Source organism: Scleropages formosus, chromosome 14, assembly GCF_900964775.1.
Source record: "Scleropages formosus chromosome 14, fSclFor1.1, whole genome shotgun sequence".
NCBI classification, from domain to species: domain Eukaryota; kingdom Metazoa; phylum Chordata; class Actinopteri; order Osteoglossiformes; family Osteoglossidae; genus Scleropages; species Scleropages formosus.
Genome location: NC_041819.1, coordinates 2004394 through 2025202, shown reverse-complemented (window position 1 = coordinate 2025202; position 20809 = coordinate 2004394). Strand labels below are relative to the sequence as shown.

Here is a 20809-nt window from a genome sequence, read left to right as displayed (position 1 = left end):
AGAAGCAACATGGAGATAGAAAAATGCATTAATATACCTAATAGATGTTCAAGGGCTAACATATAAAACTGTCTGAAGGAAAAAGGATCAGAAAGAGGTGAAGTTTCACACTGTTGCTGAATGCTGCCAGGGATTCAGCAGCTCTGAGGTGCAGTGGGTGTTCATTCCCATACACTGCAGTCATGACAAAGGACCGACATGCTTCCAGTTCTGGACCCCCTGTGAATGGTAATCATTTGATCATGCACTGAAACATAGAGAACTCAGTCTTCACTTATATCGCTTTCACTGTCTTTAAAAATATTTCTTTCACATATCCACACCCAGCGTGGTGATTGCTCTGAGCAGCGCAGCTCAGCATTTTTAAAAATCTCGTTTATGCAAAATCTTCACTGATTTTAGAAATGTTAAAAGCAGATGTAACAGTTTGTGTATGGAGCTTCACCATGAATTTTGAGACACAGGACTTTTTCAAGTGGGAATTGAATCGGTTCAATATGTTGAATGTACACAAGTGTCTATGGACCAGCAAAGGGCCTACTGAAAATCTGACATTGGGACTAAAGAGCTGGACCTCATGTGTGATCATTCCACTTCTGGTCTGGGGATAGCAGGTATTGCCTGGTACTTGAAGGTCCCAGGTTGAAATCCCAACTCCCTGTAATACTGCTAAGCAAGGTATTTACTTGGAACTGAGACAATAAAAACACACTGTATATAAGTGGGACAATCTAAGCAGCTTAGGGTACAAACCTCACATTATAAAAAGTTTTGGAGAAAAGCATCAGCTAAACTGCGAAAAATAAAAATAAAGAATCTTCTCTGCCTTCCATGCTGAGGGCTCTCCAGTCCTCTACCCACAGCATGAGCTCACAGTAGTCTTGCACTTCTAGGTAAACTCCTCTTACACTCCCTTACACTTGGAGTGGGGTCAGCTGGGGTCTCACCCTAATGCTTCTGATGAACCAAGACAAGTCTACTGGAAGAACAGCAAAGGCAAGATCCTGAGGAGTGTGCCATTAGTTGTAGTCATGCAGGCTCCTCCAGGTTCATGGGACAGTTAGAGTCACCTTCCGGAGGTGGAGACAGCACTGAAAGGACCCTGCTGTTGTACTGTGCTGTTCCATGTTGGACAGGACATGGATCATCTGAGCCAGCGGGGCTGGAATGACTGGTCAGACAGCTGTCATCCTCTGCCCAGGTGGGCGGAACCAGTGTTCTTGTCCACTCCCTCCAATCTTCTGTCCTCATGCCAAAGGTAGATCTTGAGGTGGGCTGTGCCTCAGACTGGCCAGGTCCATCGCAGGCCCTCCTTGGAGTGCAGCGCTGCTGCTCCACATTCCCAGCTGGCTCTCACAGGACATGTGTCCCTAGTCATGCAGGCTGCTCCAGGTTCATGGGACAGTTAGAGTCACACCTTCCGGAGGTGTCCCTCCTGGTGCTGACCTGTCCTGCAGCTGCGCAGTTAGAATGCTGTTTGAAGCTCATGTCGTAGTGTTGCTATTTCCACAGCTGACTCATAATGACTAATTATTATTATTATTATTATTATTATTATTATTATTATTATATTTTAAGTATATCTGTTTCTGGTGCATTGCAACTGTCAGCATCAGAGAGGAAGAATGGAGCAACAGAGTTAAGGAAGGAGAGCTGGGAGGCAGTGTGTCCGTCTAGGTGACTCATGTTCCAAGTTTAATAACACCTTTATTTGTGCTGTGGAAATTACGTAACACTTTTATAATTTTTTTATACACTCCCAGCGGACGGTAGTGTTGGTGACTTTGGACTTGGCCTTGTTGTGACCTCATGTTTCAGATCCTAAAAGGAATGTTCCTGCTGCATTCGTAAGAGATGTAGACACTATTTACTCACACATATTGTCTGAGGCGAACCGGAGCTTAACCTGGCAACAGACTGCGCAAGGCTGCATGGGGAGGGGTCACACCCAGGATGGGACGCCAGTCTGTCCCAAGGTACTCCAAGCAGGACTCGAACCCCAGATCTGCCAGAGAGCGGGACCTGGCCAAACCCACTGTGCCACCACACCCCCCCATCACTATTTACTCATATCAATTAATTTAGCTCCTGCTTTTATCCACAATCACTATCACTTTATACAGCAAGGCATTTTTACCGGAGCAATTCGGGGTTAGTACCCTGGTCGAAGGAACTACGGTCATGGCAAGGAATGTGGTCCGAACCAGCAACCTTCAAGTCCATCTTTAAGTACTCTGCAACCCGCTGTTACTTTAAACTGTATCACTAAATAAGAAATATCACATGTGTAAACTGGTAAAAGTTCACTTTGCAAAAAAATAATCTGTTAACCAATAACGCCAAACAAAAGTAAAAGAATATGTTGTGACCGCACCCTCTCCGATGGCTGCGCCGCAACACCGGGAAGACCGACAGTCATATTATGTCTGTCTCATTTGCCACTCTCTGGCCTCCTTACGGGCTCTTTTCCTTTATTTGTACAAAGGTCAGTCAGCACCCCTTCCTCTATATCTCGAAAGCGCTTGGAATGAAATAAAACCGCTGATCCACTTGTTTACATTTTATTCTATTATTTTTTGCATTTCCATCCACACATTCATTGTTCATAACCAGAAACTGTGAATTATTCAAGACTGTGTTATTTGTCTAATTGAAACTTTACTTAAATGTTTGCCAAACTTTAGATGATATCGAGGTTTATTTATGTATCCCCTCACGTCCCCTGGAGTCGGCTCCACGGAGACCGGAGGAGCTGCTGGCCGATGCTCTGCAGGGTGTTTCTGTGCCTACGCCACTTGACCGAGTTCACAGCTCTTTTGCCTGGAAGCCACATTAGAGGCGATCTTTTACAAGCAACCATCATCATTCCAGGTGATAAGGAGGCAGCGTCAATTCATGGCATCCGAGTTCATTGACACGCACACTGCCGCCTATCGGGCCGAAGCGGAACTACAGCAGCGCGCCACCAGGTGAGGTGGGAGGAGGTATGGAGGGGGTTGTGTGTGTGTGGGGGGGGGGGGGGTGAAGGTGTTCACCTTCAGTGCCGACGTTCTGTGACATATTAACGAGTGACTGGGGACCTTCCGGTCTCGGACAGGGACTTCAGATGCTGGGAGGGAGCGAGAAAGATGTGGACACTGGAGAAGAGTGGAAACGAACAGAGACTTTCAGAAGAAATATAGAAAGGTTGCTTTGTTTTCCAGGGCATTATGGACAGTGACCGTGGATTTTCTTCATTACATTTACATTAAAAAAATTAGTACGGATCAATAGTATCACTAAGAATAGTTACAAACTTGTACAATTTTTGTTTCGAGCGATTTTATTTATGTATATATATATTTACCATAATAAAAGCAATGCGGCAGTGTAACTTACTTCTTCTGGATTTGAATCTGAAGGTCTTCGTTTGGTGTAACACACACTTTTATAAACCCTCAACCGTCCATTTGATTTGGAGAAAGGCGTCAGCGAAACGAATAAGCGTAAAAGCTGCTCATTATTTTCGCTGTAAAATTACTATTATTTTGATTCAAAATAAATGTTCGAACATTTTTCGGAAGCCAGTTCATCTCGGAAAGTCTTCAGGATGTTCACTATTTGGAAGCACGCGCCGCGCACGAGTGTGCGCGTGTGTGTGCGTGTGTGTGTGCGTGTTTTCACGTTGGCACTATCCGAGGCACATAGCCTCTGAGTCGGCGTGCAAACGGGTGTACCGGCGGAGACAGCGTCGGGTCCGAGCGCGCGGGAGGGGGGGTGGGGGAGCGGAGCGGGTGGGCAATAAAAAGTAGTGCACGCGGGCTGTGTGACCCGATGGGAGGAGAGGGAGGCTGGGACACGAGGGCAGGAGGGCAGGACTGGCAGGGTGCGGTCTGAACCCTCCGATCTCTTTCCACTGCAGCGGAGACGTGCGCCACGGGAACGCGCCGAGAGCCACGGAGACCCGGCACTGAGAGCAGCACAGTGAGCGGCGCTGACCACCGCTGACCGCGAGTGACCACCACCGCAGGGGCACAGCTGAGCGGCTTCGGACGCGCCTGCCAAAACAAACGGACTTTTCCTATTTATGCCGCTGAGCGCCGCCGCACCGGCAGGAACTTGGAGCTCCGCGGCGCGAAGGCAGAGCCAGAGGAGCGGCGGCGGCGGCGGCGGCGTCGGCAGCGGCGGCGTCAAGCGCACCGGCTGCCACTGCATCTGCACCTCCCCTCTCTGCCTTCGCCTTTGCCTCTGCCAGGCTTTGCGCACCGAGGATGGCGAGCATCGAGGACCCGCTGACCCTTCATTCTTAGAGCGCGTGTCCGCCGCGGCCCTCCCGTGGAAATAATAAGCCTTGGGGCCGGTGGGTGGGAGGGCGGAAATCCCGGCAGTGCGCGGCGTGGGTCAGTGATCGTGGCGGTGCGGCTCGGGGATGCGGCTGTCCGCGCGCGTGGCGACCCTCCGCCTCCTGCTCCTCCTCCTCGGCTGCGTCCTGCTCCTCTGCCCGCTGAGCGCGGGCTGCGGCCCGGGACGGGGACACGGCAAGAGGCGGCCTCCCAGGAAGCTCACGCCGCTCGCCTACAAGCAGTTCAGCCCCAACGTGGCCGAGAAGACCCTGGGCGCGAGCGGCAGGTACGAGGGCAAGATCACCCGCAACTCGGAGAGGTTCAAGGAGCTCACGCCCAACTACAACCCGGACATCATCTTCAAGGATGAGGAGAACACAGGTGCGGACCGCCTCATGACTCAGGTAAGCGGCAGGTGACGTACGTACCTCGTTACCTGGACTTCGCGGGCGTACTTGTCACGCGTGGCCCTTTCCACGCGACCGCGTCCCTCCCTGTGATGTTATCAGGTGCTCCGTGTTTACCTGTTGAGCGCGGTACCTGCGCGGTACCTGCGCGCACTTTGGCCGCTCTTTCAACACACGGGCGAAGCCGCCTTATCGGAAGCGCGCTCTTCTGTTGACTTTTCCCCGCGGGACCCGGGAGGCCGATGATGACTCAGGGCGCTGATGACTGCGAGGCTCTGATTGCTGACACAGGTTGTTTACTCGCTTTACCTGCCGGACGGTACCAAAGTGGACCTTCCGCAGCTTCTTCGAGGCTGAGTGTTTGACGCTTGCTTCTGATATGTCAACATGAGCCGCTGCTGAAGCTCCTCGGAACTTCACGGTGGGTCAGGAGTGGAGGCGCCTTTGGATCCTTAGTCCTTCTTGAAGACCCACCTTCGAAACCCCTTTTGTCATGTAAAATGTCCATTTCCAGGCAACTGAGATTATCTTTCCAGTTGGGTCGCCGGGTCACACTGCATTTTTGCGAATATTTAATATTCACAAAATATTTCATATTCAGCCCCCCCACACACCTGGTTCTTTCTTTAAATAAGTTATGAAAGGTGAGTGTTCAGTGTTTGCTGTGAGCTCTGCTTGACTGGACACTCAGTAATTTACTGACACAACTATAGATGTGGTCCCTGTGGAATTTATTTTATTTAAATCCCCCCTCCTCAAAAAAAAAAAAAAATCATTCATAGAGATCTGATGACTGGGTTGTCTCAGAATGAGAAGGAAGGGGGGGCTGTATCTCACTGGGGTGTTTTTCCTTCTTCTCACTCCGCGTCTCCTGTCACCTCACACACGTTTACACAGCTTACACACTTCACACACACACACTCCAAGTTCACTTGACCTCCGCGCAATTTATGAGCTCCATCATGACTGCAGGCTCCTGTGTGGGACACAAACTGCTGTTTGTTTTTTATTCTCCTTCTGTTTGTGCGTATGTGTGAGTGCGTGTTTTTTTTTTTTTTTTTTTTGCATCGTGGAGATAAAAATAGTGGAGCCCATGTACACTTTAAGGTTTAATTACACACGTTCCCCCCGCCGCCTTTGATTTCTGACTTCTGCCGTGCGCGCGCGTGTGCGCGCGTGTGTCGCGCGGTGCGGTCGCGCGCAGAGCCCCCCGTCCATCTTTCCACCTTGAAAGGAAAACCAACAGAGCTCACGGGCTGATTTATGAACTCCAGTTCGTTTTTGCGACCGCAGGAGTTTAAAAAAATAAATCCACACCATCCCGTGAATAGGCATCTATTACAGATCTGTAATAACCTACTCTATTCTTATACCCAGAGCCCAGGCACCCACATGGAAAAAAACACTAAATTATTTTTGCAAGTTCTAAAATACATTTTAAGTCTTCTGGCAGTAAACAGCTGAAAAATACCATTACTTTTTCCTGTTAAATTGTCATATTGTGAAATAGCTTGTGAGTGTACTGTACTGTATGGCACAGTGAATATGTCCATTAAATAAATGCCTTAAGATCAATGAAGGATGTATAACTAGTGAAGTGCTGGGACAGATATATTCTGATATGTTTTTACTTGAATATAATTAAACATATAAAGTTTAGAGAAGAAAGAGCAGTCTTGTGTCTTAAAACTTTTGCTTGACAGAGGGCCCCAGTCCACATAGAGAGGACATTTTTTTTTCTTTTAGAAACTTTCAGAAATTTACCAGCTTTTTTTTTTTTTAGAAGTTAAACATAAGAAAAAGCCTTCAGAGTTAAGTGACTTGGGTTCACGCAGGAAATCCGTGGTGTGTCGGGTGTAGTCTGCAATTGTTAATTATTATTAGGAAATAAATAGCCATTATTTAAAATTTAACAGCGGGTAATTATTTCTTTAAAAATGTAACATTAGAGATTTATGTGAACTAAATCTTGACTTTTGTACTGACACACCACATTATTCGCACCGTGTAATTAATGTGCCAGTGACCCATTCATTTATCCTGCTTGTGGTTTAGGCAGTGTGCGACTACAGATCCCTGACAGCCGGGAATTCGTGTAACAGACTTAGTTCAGCTAAACAGAAGATGAGGTTATAAAACACATTTAGTGTCCTTATTGCCATGATATTTGGTTTCGATAAAGTGTTGCCAGTTAAGAAGGGGAAGTGGACATAGAGGCAGGAGTGAAACTCAGTATGGCAGGGATTCACACACACTCACGCACACTTTCCGAACCGCTTGTCCCATACGGGGTCGCGGGGAACCGGAGCCTAACCCGGCAACTCAGGGCGTAAGGCTGGAGGGGGAGAGGATACACCCAGGACAGGATGCCAGTCTGTCACAAGGCACCCCAAGTGGGACTTGAACCCCAGACCCACTGGAGAGCAGGACCCGGTCCAACCCACTGCGCCACCGCATCCCCCTTGGCTGGGATTCGGCTAAAAAAAATGAAAAAATTTATTTATTGTCTGTATCTATAACGTAGATCCAGACCAGCCGCCGTATTTAAGTGTTGCGTATCTACTTAATAGGAAGCAGCTGGTCAGCATTCTGTGAGAATGGGCACAGGGCAGGTACTGGGAGCTGTCCATCATGTGTCCCCGCCTCACACCATGGATCCGCCTTTCGTCAGCTCACACAACTTACAGCCGAGGAAAAAATGCGGTCGATGAACAACTATGCGCGCGGTTCGTTATTGTGCGAGACGAACTTTACCCCCGGAGAAGATAATTTATCTCGGTGGTTTCAAAAGTAAAACAATGCAGACGTCCTTTACGAGCACAGAATGGACCTTTTGATCCGACAATACTTTATACCCTGGTATTCTCTGCTCCGTCCGTGTCCTAGTTTCATTATGGCCCATAACTCTATTTTTCTTATTTGCGAATAGAGCACAATTTAAAATTAATTTAAGTTCACTATCCGAAGAAGAGTAAGTGTAAAAGAAATTATGTGAGATCCACAGTCTCCATCAGTCCAGTGTGTGCATATTTCAATATTGCAGCATCAGGCTCAGTGCTTCAGGTGCATGAAAACAGTACCAGATTTAATCATATTTCCAACGACGTGGCCAAGAGTAGTAAAATTATAAAGAAAATCGAAAAGTCTTTGCTTTTGCCAGTTATGATACATTTTAATACTCTTCGGGAACTGGAATGTGTGTATGAGTGCGATAATGAATATATGATACACGCGCACAGATTATACGTGGTACAATGTGTTGAATTAACAGTCCCGCTCCAGACGGGGGGGTGATTCAGAGCGTAACACCAGTATCCGTACATTCTTTGTCTTCATTGTTTATTTTATGTTTTTTTTCACCATTGTTTATCTGCTTACCCTCCGTTTTACCCCTGAGGAATGTGATTATTTCTGCTCTGCAGTCAGCAGGTCGAGGGTTAGACCTTCTAGCGGTGAGGATACAGTCAAGGGAGGAGTGTGGGACTGACACCTGAATGTTACAAAATGCTGAAGTGCTCATGATGGAAATGACGCTTGGCTGCCAAAGCGTGTAGTTTCGGCCTGAATGGTGCCGAATTTGTTCACGCCTAGAGGAAGACCTCACGTTGCTGATCCCGTGTCTGGGTGCACAGTGTTAAAGGTGTCTGCTGAGTCCCTGTAACCAAGTGCCACCGCTGGAAGGGCTTCTTGTTTCATAGACTTTCCCCTAATGCTCTGATCAGATCAGTCCCTCGATGAGTAATAGAGACAAAGGATGATCTGAACCTTTCCTTCCTCCGTCTTCCCCCCACGACACCCCCCCCAGCCCTCCATCCCTCCACCCCTTAACATTAGACCCTTTATCTTCTCGGTACATCTCCATTCCACACTCGGTCCCTGTCAGGCAGACAGAAAAGAGATGATTGAGGGTCTGCGGTCGTGGCCCACAGGGGCACCACTTAACTGAATTATTTAGCGCAAGTGTGTGTTCGTCACTGCGGCGAGGGGAGGGTGAGGAAATGGAGCCCCCAGCATCTGCTCCCTCCTGTGATGTTTGTCTGGTGTGGTTTGGCGCTGTGGTTGTGCAGCGTGCACATGGGGTGGGGTGGGGTGGGGTGGGACGCGGGGAGGGGATGCCCACGACCATCGTCATCAGAGTTAAGGGCAGAGTTGAGGATGCAGCAGAGGAGGCTGATCATAGCCCTAGACCCAGAGGGTTAGGGGGAGGTTTGGGCCGGAGTGTAGAACCCTGGGCACCGAGACGCCGGTGTGCCTCGGTTTACCGCAGGACACGTGCATTATTAAAGTAAGTCTCGCTGCCCAACGCATAGCAACGGCTTTCACGTTCGAGCCATAAACCTCCTGGCAAACAGCCAGATTTCCATTTCAGGGTTTTAAACATTTGTGCCAATTCTCAGAGCAACAAAAGAACTCATCTGTAATCAGAGGAGCACTTTGAGCACAAAAAAGCGCATTTACGCTGAACAGAGCTGACAGGCGGCGAGCTGAAGTTCATATAGCAGCGTATCTCGCGCTGAGTCACGCGGCTGAGAAAGCGCCCAAACCACAGCGGTATCATGGGAAAAGCTACCATTTCACCCAATGTGTCATTGATTAATATTGTCACTATGAAAACCTTGCGTTCATTTTTTTTCATCTGCGTATTATGTGATTTTAAATGGGATTTCATTTGCCTAACCTTTGTTCTAGATTGTTGTAACCCCCAGCTCGTTTCTGATTTTTGTCCGTTCAAAATAATTTATCCGGCCTCCAGCTTCCGTCCCTTTCTGTGTTAAATCACATCTGAGAGTTCGTTTTTTTCCTTTTATATTCAAATGAACTCGAGTCGGAGATTTTACTGTGTGTGGAGTGTTCTGTGTGACGGTGTGTGCGGTGGTAGACTACTGTGTGCGTTGTGTGTTTGTGGGGTACTTGTGGAAATCCCTCATCTTTTACTCTCTTTACCCTCTCTCCCCACCACCCCCCACCCGCAACAGCGCTGCAAGGACAAGCTGAACTCGCTGGCCATCTCGGTCATGAACCTGTGGCCAGGAGTGAAGCTGCGCGTCACCGAGGGCTGGGATGAAGACGGTCACCACTCCGAGGAGTCTCTGCACTATGAGGGCCGTGCGGTCGACATCACCACCTCCGACCGGGACCGCAACAAGTACGCCATGCTGGCCCGGCTGGCCGTGGAGGCGGGATTCGACTGGGTGTACTACGAGTCCAAGGCCCATGTGCACTGCAGCGTCAAGTCAGGTAAGCCAGACGGAGAGGGTGGGCGATCCAGGCTGGTCTCCCAGGCTGCTTGGACATCTTTGTCACTTCGACCACATTGCCTCTTGCTCTTAGGCTTCGTTTGTGTGACTCGAATGTGATCCGGGGTGCTTCGGTCACGCGCATCGTGGCTATATCCTCGGCAAGCGGAGGAGGCTGTGCTCTCCGCCAGACAGGTGTGCCCACCTGTCCCGGGGGGGTATGGAGTGTGGTCAGGTCATTAGTACAGGTGATGTAAGTGCCAGACCTGGTGAGGGAGATAACAAAGCAGCATCAGCTGCCCGCATCATTACTGGACAAGGCGTCTGAGTCAGCAGGGAGCAAATTAAAGCATCGCAGGGGTGGAAGGGACTGAGGGTCAGTGGAAGGGTGCAGATCAGCCGCACAGGCGGAACAGCTGGTACTGTAGTGCTTGAGGATCCAGGCTTGTGGTACTGTTGAAATACGCACCTAACCTGGATTGCTCGAGAAGTATTTCTGGCTGCAAAATGCGTACAGTTTCCAACGGCTTTGAATGAACAGTGTGCCACCATAGCAGTAATGCTATTTCTAATGATATTAAAAAAATTGCATTCCAGTAACACACACACAGAGGCTGAAATCGCTTGTCCCAAGGGGGTTGTAGTGAACTGGAGCCTCACCTGGTAACACAGGGCACAGGGACACACCCAGGACAAGAGACCGGTCAATCAAAGGGCACCCCAAGTGGGATTCGAACCCCAGACCCACCGGAGAGCAGGCCAAACCTGCTGCACCACCACACCCCGTTTCCACAAAACTTTTCTCCAAAGCAACTTAGAATGTTAATCTACTTACATTTATACAGCTGGAGCAATTTAGGGTAAGTACTTTGCTCAAGGGTACTACAGCTGGAGGTGAGATTTAAACCTGCAACCTTTGGGTCTAAAGGCAGCGGACTGAAGCGCTAAGCTACCAGCTGTATTAGCAGTAGTGGCAAGTGTACAGTGCTAGTGGACAGTGTGAGTCCACACCTGTATGGGATGAAGTGGACAGACGAATGGAAGCAAAGCGACGCACCGTGTCCTACGTGTCCGGGAGCCGCTGCAGAAGAGCTGGGAAGGCCCGGTGCCTCCTTTCCGGGTCACACTTGTTCACCGGATCCCTTGTGACAGCAGGTGGACTCTGAGTTTGGACCGCTGTTGGTCTATGTCCAGCCAAGCTACATGACACCAGAACCATCCAAACAGACCCCAAGCTGGTGGATTTTCATCGGCGGGAGCAGCAAGCTCTGAGAGGATCGTCCACAGAAGGCAGAGACGTCACACCGAGGGCTCCTCCTGCCCTCCGCGGCCGATCCGCTCCGCTCTTTGTTTTGACCCCACGCCCAGAAACGCGGCGCAGGTACGAAAACCACAGCGCTGCACATTCTTACTCATCGACTGGTTTCTTATCCTCCCGTCTCCCGCGACGTCTGCAGTTTCCTTTTCACAACACGGCTCCGGCGCAGGGGCTTTGGGGCTTACGGCTGTCGGCGGGTGTGTCAGGTGACTAACAGAGCGTGCACGTTAACCATACGGGCGCTGCCCCAGGGTACAGCTACGGTTCCGGGGAGTCGGCGGCTCTCTTCGGCCTCCGGCGTACCAGCCTCCCTCTGACCACTTGGGATGCTGGACAAGAGGTTTGCGCCAGTCTGCTGTTGACACATTGAGATGAAACCATTTTCCTTTGTCCGCCAGCCGCCCGTTTCCTTCACAACGCAGAGTGCGGACGCAGGTATGCAGGTGTACGGCAGCAGCGAAGCGGGAGAGTCCACCTGCCGGTGACTGGCTCTTTTCCCATGAGACATTTGGTTAACAGGTGCGATCAGAAAATGAAGCGCCACGTCTTCCCAGGTCTTCTGCAACGGTTTGTCCCATACAGCTGTTGCCCGGGTTGTCCAGGAGGACTCACACTTTCAATGGAACCATAATTGAATGTTCTCAGATGTGGCCGTAACAAAGGCGATAGACCATAGTCCCCACGTTGTTCAGGCAAGGGGTGGACATGCTGCATTTCTGACATCATCCGTTTGTTGGTCCAGTAGTATGGAGAGCCCACTGGGTTTGCTTTACTGGGCTGGTCCCCCCGTGGCTGCTGTCAGGACAGATGTGTGACGGCACTGCACAGATCCGCACATGTGCAGATGTGTAGAGGTGCGCACTGGAGCAGGAGGACTAGATCTCATCACAGTTGGGTTCCTGCATTTCAGAGAACTTTCTTCTGCAGAAGAAATTGAGTCACAGAGTTAAGAAGCCGTCCGGGAAAGCTTGACTGCCCGAAGCGTGTGAGCGACCCAGGGGACGTTTGGAGTCTCTGTGGGAAATGGCACCGATTGGAAAAAAGCTACTTTTTCTAACCCCTGGATTTCGGCTCCTCACGCTGACCTCGTGAAAGACCTGGCCCGACTCGCACGCCGATTGCGAGAGTCACACCTATCCAGCGGGTTATCGTACATTTATTTGACTTCTGCACTGATGTAAGGCACTAGACCCTCAGGTTGGGTAACGCTGTTCAAGAAAATGGTGTCAGTGCACAAGATCTGACCGCTGGAACTGAGGCTCAGGGTTTTAAACAAAAATGCTTGAAGACCACAGAAAGGACAATGCAGTGATTTACCAGAGAGCACATCACAGCATCTCTGTGCTCTGTCTCTACTTTTTCTGGACATACAGCTGTGTACTTTCTGTAGCTCTGATACAGTTCCATTCATTTTTTTTGCTTCATATCCCTGTCTATTCAGTTATATATAGAAGGGCGTATTATTTGCATACTTGGTTTTATACACGTGTCCGGGTTGTGTTTAGAGTTCCTGCAGAGAATATTCCGGCTGTGCGATTTGATTGGCAGCTCCAGTGTGGTTACACACACACACATTGTCTGAAACCACTCATCCCGAGCGGGGTCGAGGTGAGCCGGAGTCTAACCCGGCAAGACAGGGTGCAAGGCTGGAGGGGGAGGGGACACACCCAGGACGGGACGCCAGTCCATCACAAGGCACCCCATGGGGGACTCGACCCCAGACCCACTGGAGAGCATGACCCGGTCCAACCTACTGCACCACCACACCCACCGCAGTGCAGTTATTGGGGTCTTTTCTGGAACCTTTCCCTGCTCCCCTGCCATTCGGTTCTCTTTCTTCCCCCCCTTTTTCATTTCCTCCCTCACCTCTCCTTCCTGTCTACTGTTCTTCTCCTCTCTGACTAGATGGGTTGCAGGTTTCCAGCTACCGTCTCGCTCGGCGCGGTCGGGTCGCCCGCGCTGCGGCACGTCCGTGCCCGCAGGAAAAGACGGGTCCTCCAAAACGTGTAATAAAAGCGAAGAATACCGGTGGGAAGAACGGCGCAACGTTTCAAGCCAATGTTTTCGAAAAGGAGCGCAGAATTTGAATGAAAAAAAGGCGAAGACAAAAAGATTTTTAAAGATGTAGCCAAAAACATTTACAGCTAAACCAAACCACAAACCAATCCAAAGACTGGTGATGTTTTGAGCAACTTACCAGTAGTTGGTGAGCAGTGACTGAATACATGGTTTCCAGGAAGGAGCAGTAAAACTCCACGTCCTTCTCTCATAATGCAGGGTGCAGACAGGCTGTGAGGAGCTGGAGAGAGAGAGAGAGAGAGAGAGAGAGAGAACAAGATGGTCAGTGAGACAGATGGTTCATGGCTGTGAGACACTTAGTGGAACGTAGACAGTCGGTGTAACTGAGACGGTCAGTGAGACAGATGGTTGCTTACAGCGAGTCGTCCACTGAGCCTAAGACAGTCGGGGAGAGAAAAACGGCTGAGAAGCATCTGTGGTTGGGATGGCCTTCAGTCTTACTCATGAGTCATGAGTCTGTCTTGCAGGAAGAGTCAAGACTTGTAGATCGGACAGCCCTGTGTGGTTTCTTACCTGCATGGTGTTGCTAATGGACATTTTACAAGCTGTCCCTCCTTTGGTAGCCTTCCTCACTCTATGAAAACAAGAAAAATGGAGAAACTACAGTGTAGATAGAATGGGATGGAGAGATGGTTCATGGGCCACTGTAAGCTCTGTGGTCAAAAAGCATGGGAATATCCTCTGAACCCTGTCTCACCTCAGTGTCGAGGAAGGGGTCCTATCAATGTCCTCCCCAATTTAAATACGTGGTGTACAAAAGCTCGGATGGCTCAGCCCAGCGTCTCCAATCCCAGGACATTAGGGACACCCCAACGGTGCAGGACAAGTGCAGTGTGACCAAGAAGAGTGGTCTACATGTGCCCAGATGCAGCACACAGGCAGATGGGAGGTGATGAGGAGCTGAAGATATGGCTCTGCTGCAGAGTGGATGGGAACTTTGCTCTCCGACAATTACGGGAGCACCTTGAGCTGCCCGTACCAGGTGTGCTGGGCCCGGTTCTGCAGCTTCCAGCTCACTTATTCCTTGGCTGTATTGTCACGTGTGATTAACGCTATAACTTGTCTTATTGCTTATTTTTTCACTTCTCATTAAACACTTGTCCGGTGTTGGGTTACCGTGGTCCAGAGCCTGTCCCAGAAACATAGGGTGGGAGGGTTGGGGTTCCTCTTGGACAGGATGCCAGGCCACCACAAACACAGACACAAACAGAGGCTGAAAGCAATTTATAGTAACCAGTTCACTCGAAACACATGTCTTTGGACTGTGGGAGGAAACCAGAGCACCCAGAGGAAACCCACATGAACACAGGGAGAACATGCAAACATCGCTTAGAAAGAGCTAAATTAAAACCCACGTATAAACCCAGAGCTCAGGAGATGAGAGGCACCAGCGCTACCCGCTGTGCCACCCTCATTAACATCTGCTATCTAGAGAGCTCGCCTGTTCCTATACTGTTCCTGCGACCGGTGTAAGCCGGGTGCTGCGTCTCGTGTGTGTGCCTGCGCTTCTCAGACGGTCGCAGGGTGGGCGCACTGGGAGAAGGAGGTCACCCTTTCAGCGACGGCGCGGGTTTCAATGAACCGGTATCGCCACATCAGCTCCCTGAGATCATTAACCGGCTCCTTTGTTTTCCATGTGGCAGCTCTGTTGTTCCTTCCCTCAGATCTCTTATCGCAATGTGTCTTATCACCTGGCCTTGGTTCTTACCTTTCCCAAATATTTGTGTTCCACTCGCCAGGGACTTGAGACACCAGTTTGAGCCTCGCCCCCTGTTCCTTGCCGCGACCCCACGCCCTTCCTCAGGTGCATGCACTGGGAACTGGCACCGAACCTTTGGGTTAATTTATTACCTTTTATTGCATTTCTAAATGCTGAGTGAAGAAAAAAAGGCAAACATGTAATTAGAGCTAAGAATGGCCTTTTGGAGCGTGTAATTGAGCACGCCAGCAGCCCACTCGGGTCGGACTTCCTCCTCCGCCTGGCGGGACGCTCTGTGCATGTGTGTGTGCGCACGAGTGGACCGGAGTGTGTGTGTGTGTGTGTGTGTGTGTGTGCGCGCGCGCGCTTGCTCCCTGACATATCAGTGCATTCATAGTATCTGATAAGGTCTCCAGGTGAGGTGACTGGGACCATCAAGGTGCCGCCACGGGAATGGACGGTCTTACGCAATACTCGCTCCCATACTCAGCTGTCCACCCGTTACACACCAAGTGTGTCACACAACCTCTCGGTCTAAAAGGGTGTATTGATCTCCTGGGAAAACAATGGGAAATATTTACTCGCCTCAAGAGCTATCTCTTACTGGCTTGTCCAAGACGCTCCTTTGACCACTCTATACATCTCTGTCTCTCTCTCTCTCTGGCAGAGCATTCCGTTGCAGCCAAGACGGGGGGCTGCTTCCCAGGTGGGGCGTGGGTCATCACGGAGGGCGGGGGCACCAAGGCCATTCGAGACCTCCGCCCTGGGGAGCGAGTGCTCGCCTCCTCTGAGAGCGGCGGCAGCGGAGAGCTGGTCTTCAGCGAGGTCCTCACCTTCCTGGACCGGGACCCCGCAGTCAGGAAGCATTTCTACACCATCGGAACTGACGAAGGGGTCAGCCTGTCCCTCACCGCAGCCCACCTGCTCTTTGTCTCCGAGGGGAACTGCTCCGGGGGGCCGACGGCTGGGGGGCTGCGTGCGGTGTTTGCCAGTGACGTGCGCCCGGGACAGTGCATGGTGACCGCGGGGAGCGAGGCAGGATCCAGGGGGAGCCTGTCACGCGTCGCATGGGTGCATCTCACGGAGGACAGGGGCGTGTTCGCACCCCTCACCCGCCACGGCACGGTGGTGGTCAACGGAGTCCTGGCCTCCTGCTACGCAGCCTTGGATCATCACCAGCTGGCCCACTGGGCCTTTGGCCCGCTGCGCACCCTGCACCACTGGACCGGGCCCGGTGTCAACCAGGGACAGGGAATACACTGGTACTCGCGGGTCCTGTACTGGATTGGAACCCTGCTGCTGGACTCCGAACGGTTCCACCCTTGGGGTGTGGCCGACCCGGAGAGATGAGGGAGGAGGGGGGAGGGAAAGCGGGAGGAGAGAAGAAAGGGCTGAACGCTTGAAGGTAAGCAAGCCAAAGAGGAGAAGGTGAGGGTGGAAGGAAGGCGTGAAGGAGAGGAGGGGTGGAGGCCAGGGAGAAGGAATGGAAATGAGGAGGAGGAGGAGGAACTGAGGGGGACACAGCAAAAGCAGGACGGCGTGCAGGGAAGCGGAGCGAAACGACCCAATCTAACCTGAGGACATCGCTGCCCCTTGGAAGCTCACCGACAGGGACCGAGAGGGACGGGAGGGAGGGGACGACAGGGACGCAACGCAGGGTCTCCTGCCCCCCAGAGGAGGGTACGGAGTGAGGGTCGGAGGGCAGAGCCAAAGCGCTGGCTGACACTGCACGACCGTCACAGGGCTTTCAACGGTGTGTCCCTGCTTCCGAAACAACACACCTGTGATATCGAGGCCCCTGCATTGACACTGGACACATGGAGACCACGCCCACACACACACGCGCACACAGAGCCGCGCACAAAAACAGAAACCCTTTGCGATGTTCGATTTTGTACATGCAAATGCACGCGGTCTCACGGGGGCTGGAACACAATCGAAGCGCACGCACGCACACACACACACGTAAAGACGCTCAGGTAAGCATCGCTGATTGGACACTCACGCTGAACTCACGGGGACGTCTGGACAGTGTTGACCCCCAAGGGTCCTGCCCCTCCACGCAGCCGAGTGACACAGAGACCCTGTTAATCATTGCCGACACGTTTACATTTTTTACCGGACTTTGTTAAAAGACCTAAATCCAGAGACTTGTACTAAACCAAAGCCTCTATTCTCCTGCTGAAGCCCAAGCAGGCAGATCCCCCTTTTCCCTCGCGGTCACACCGACTGCCCAGGTTAACCCTGTACCGCGGTATGTCTAATGTACCCTCTGCGTTTCACCCCTGTTGTCTCTTTGTACTCTGTGCGTGTGTGTGGGGGCGGGTGCAAATGTGTTGTTTCTTTGTTAGAAAAGTACTTAACTATTTTAAGCCCGTATTTACTTTGTATTGAGATGTCTAAATGTTTGTTGTTCAAAAAACTATTTAAAGATCTATTTTTGGAAATTAAAAGTAACAGAAATATCCCCAGTGTGGTAAGTCCTATAAGAGGGAGGTGATGCCGGGTGCAGGCCGTTGGTGCGACGGGGATCCTTGCCGAATGCGTGGGTGGGGGTGGGGGTGGGGAGAGGGGTGTTAGGAAATCCTGTGACACAACCCAACAACACCTCTGTGTCACAGAAGGCAGGGCTCCTTTTTCCACACATCGTCTAAATAAAGCGTTTCCAAATCTTAATTTCGGCCCTCGACCTACCCTTATGAGAACATTTATAGCATTATTATTACTTTTAATGCAATAAAGTTTCATTTACATCCAATCATAATGCAAAACTTCTAGCTCAGAAATGATAATAACCAGGAAATATCATATCTTGTTTTGAGGATGGAATAAATAGCATACTTTGGCCATGCTGACTATCATTTCAGAAATCAGAGGCTGATTAAAGGGGGGAAAAGTACAATTTTAGCTCAGGACGTTATGATGTCACTACACAGGTGTGACACTGGACAGGTGGTCTATAAGACCGGAAGTCAAATTAATGATTCCTAACCGCCCCCACCCCCGCCGAAAAAAGGTTTTGACATCTTTAGCTTAACTTAAGAATTTCAATAACTTCGGAAAAGGGCGTTTGATCTCTACGGTGTGTTTTCTAGTGTTGCTTGTCCTTGTGGGAATGTTTCCTCAGAAGGGCTTAGTAAAATCATGTACACACAACATGTACACACAAGTAGCGTGGCTGCAAAGGCACAGTCACACCCGTTCCTGGACCACAGGCTGTCTCTCTTCTTCCCAGACCGTGTGTGCGACTGCGGAGACAGACATGTGCCACCAGGCGAGTGGAGGACACAGAGGTGGCAAGTTTGAGACCCTGTGACCCCCAACTGGGGGGCTTGTGCATGGGGGGCCAGTGTCCCTGTCGTCTGCATTTTGACCTCTCATTCATGCAAGTTTCTTATTTATGCTTAGAACTGCTGCCATCGGACCCAAAGGTTGCAGGTTCGAATCCCACCTCCAGCTGCAGTACCCTTGAGCAAAGCACTTACCCTAAAAATTACTCCAGTAAAATTACCCGGCTATATAAATGGGTAAATAAGTGTAGGTAAATTAACATCATAAGTCGCTTTGGAGAAAAGCATCAGATGAATGTAAATTCCAAGCACTTCGCTTGAAGAATTACTCATGAACTGTCAATCATTGCTGCATGTCGACACCTGTTGATATTGCAGTTCTGTATGTCCCCACATGGTGGCAGTAAAAAACCTAAAACCTCATTGCTAGTAGGGCATACAAACAAATACACACAAACACACACACACACACAGTCTGTCATCCTGGTGACTGTTGTACCGTGCCTTGTTTCACTGCGTTAATACCTCAAGCTGTCTTGCCATTTCGGAGCAACAAATCGACCGTGACGTACCATGTGGGACATCATACGACCTCTCTCTTCATCGCGCCAACTGCCGATTGGCTTCTCGGCCTTTACGTATTGACCTCACGCTGTGATTTTACACGTGGCATCACCGTTCAAAACACACCGGTAATGTCTTGATTTGCTTTGTGCTAGTTGCAATACATGCGTTGTGCTGTAATTGTCCCCATCATCACACTCAGAATATAAGATAAAAGTGGTAAGAAGAGCCATGGGGGTAGATGCAAAGATCAGAAAAACAGTAAAGTACACCACCTGACTAGGTAACAGGACTGAGTGTGGTAATCGTTACGTGAAAGTCAGTGAGGGACAAGCATAAAACATGTTGCCCCATGCAGGGCCGATGATTTCCTTGACAGAGACAGAGACAGAACAATGAGACGGTGGGCAGAACCTTCAGGACCACGGACAGCACTGCTGTGCACCTCTCAAGAGGGTCAGCCAGGGTCAGAGCTTCTTGTGGTGTCATCTTGCCCCCTGCAGGTCAACCCCTGTATTGCATGAAAAAAATTTCCTCAATTTTTTAAAAACCCTGCATTATTTTGATAAGGTACATTGCAATTTTTCATATGATAATGTACAAGTGTAAACACATCAGTTAAATGTTGTACTCTGGACAACACACTGCATTAAGCAGAGAAGCAGGGATTTAGCTTGTAATATGACTGACTGCAGAAATCTGGTATGAAAACCAATGGGACAAATTATTTATTCATTCAAGTGGTGCTTTTTCTCTTAAGAGACTTACAAGGTTAGGTTTGTATACTGAGCTGCTTTCAATTATTTTCCCATTTATACATCTGGGGAATATTTACTGGAGGAATTCTGAGTACTATAGTGCGAAGAGGATTAGAGGCCAGGTCTTTCAGCTCTAAGCACTACCACATTAACTGGATCACAATGATTTTGACACCTTTTCTGCACTTTGCCACAATAACAGATTGCTGCTGTCATGCAGGTGGCATTTTTCCATTACAATAATAATTACATAATTCAATTCTTTTTATACAGTGCTCTTCTCATGCAGTGACACAGAGCGCTTTAACACAAGCATAACATAACAGGATAAGTGGACTGCATCTCTTTTTGATGCTGTTTACATCTGCTTTTCACGACCCCGCAATGACGACAGTACGGAACAGGAACGCCTGACAACAGAAGAAGCACACAGTCTAGGATGTGATTCATATTTATTGTCAGAGTTGCGACAGCTGGTTACAAGATGTACAACGAACATGTTCATAGGTCTGTCAGTTTGTGGCGAGATGGCCTTTCCACCACCCACTGCTCCAAGAAGTAAACACTGAGAAATCCACTCAGGGGACGTTGCATGCTCATGACACCAATTTACCCAAAGACCGAATATATTTATGTACCTATATATGCGAACAGGTTCTCCTAAACATGACACAATGCATTACACAGAAACAGTACAAATGTGTCAGAGTGAACAGTGCTGGGCAAGTCTGCAGGCCCACACCCCCCCACCCCCAACCCCAACCCATTCAGTAGAGGGTTTCGGAACCGGTCCGTCAAGACCTGTTTTGCACCACTCCCTCCATCTGCTCGACCTCCCAGAAACACGTTCCTCCACAGTTCCATTAATAGGCTACAAAAGTGCACACAAAAATATAAACCAGCCTCACATATTTCCTCACACATACAGTGTTTGCTGAAGAGAGCTGACCACGAAGCCCAAGATCATGTTCTTTAGTATTGGGAATAGTATCAGGAGAGCATGCTGGGGGGCAGGTGGGTAATGCTGGTGGTGGGGAGTCCGGGAGCCCAGAGGTACAGTTCCACAGCACTATGACACTGCCTGTTTCTATGGCAACAAAAAAGTCCTCAACCAGGGCTCCATGGAGGACAAGGT

General features: G+C 49.9%; 1 protein-coding gene across 1 annotated transcript; it reads left to right on the top strand.

The window, feature by feature from the left end:
• The first annotated feature begins 4408 nt into the window (after positions 1-4408).
• On the top strand, positions 4409-16412 carry LOC108942415 (indian hedgehog B protein-like). Its single transcript, XM_018765790.2, has 3 exons — positions 4409-4726; positions 9706-9967; positions 15730-16412. The coding sequence occupies exons 1-3, from the start codon at positions 4409-4411 to the stop codon at positions 16410-16412; spliced, it is 1263 nt and encodes a 420-aa protein (XP_018621306.2).
• Positions 16413-20809: the final 4397 nt, after the last annotated feature.

Excerpts from the sequence above, each read along its gene's own strand:
- LOC108942415 (XM_018765790.2), top strand. The coding sequence starts at position 4,409 with ATGCGGCTGTCCGCGCGCGTGGCGACCCTCCGCCTCCTGCTCCTCCTC. Across the intron at positions 4,727-9,705 it reads CGGACCGCCTCATGACTCAG|CGCTGCAAGGACAAGCTGAA; the intron begins GTAAGCGGCAGG and ends CACCCGCAACAG. Across the intron at positions 9,968-15,729 it reads GCACTGCAGCGTCAAGTCAG|AGCATTCCGTTGCAGCCAAG; the intron begins GTAAGCCAGACG and ends TCTCTCTGGCAG.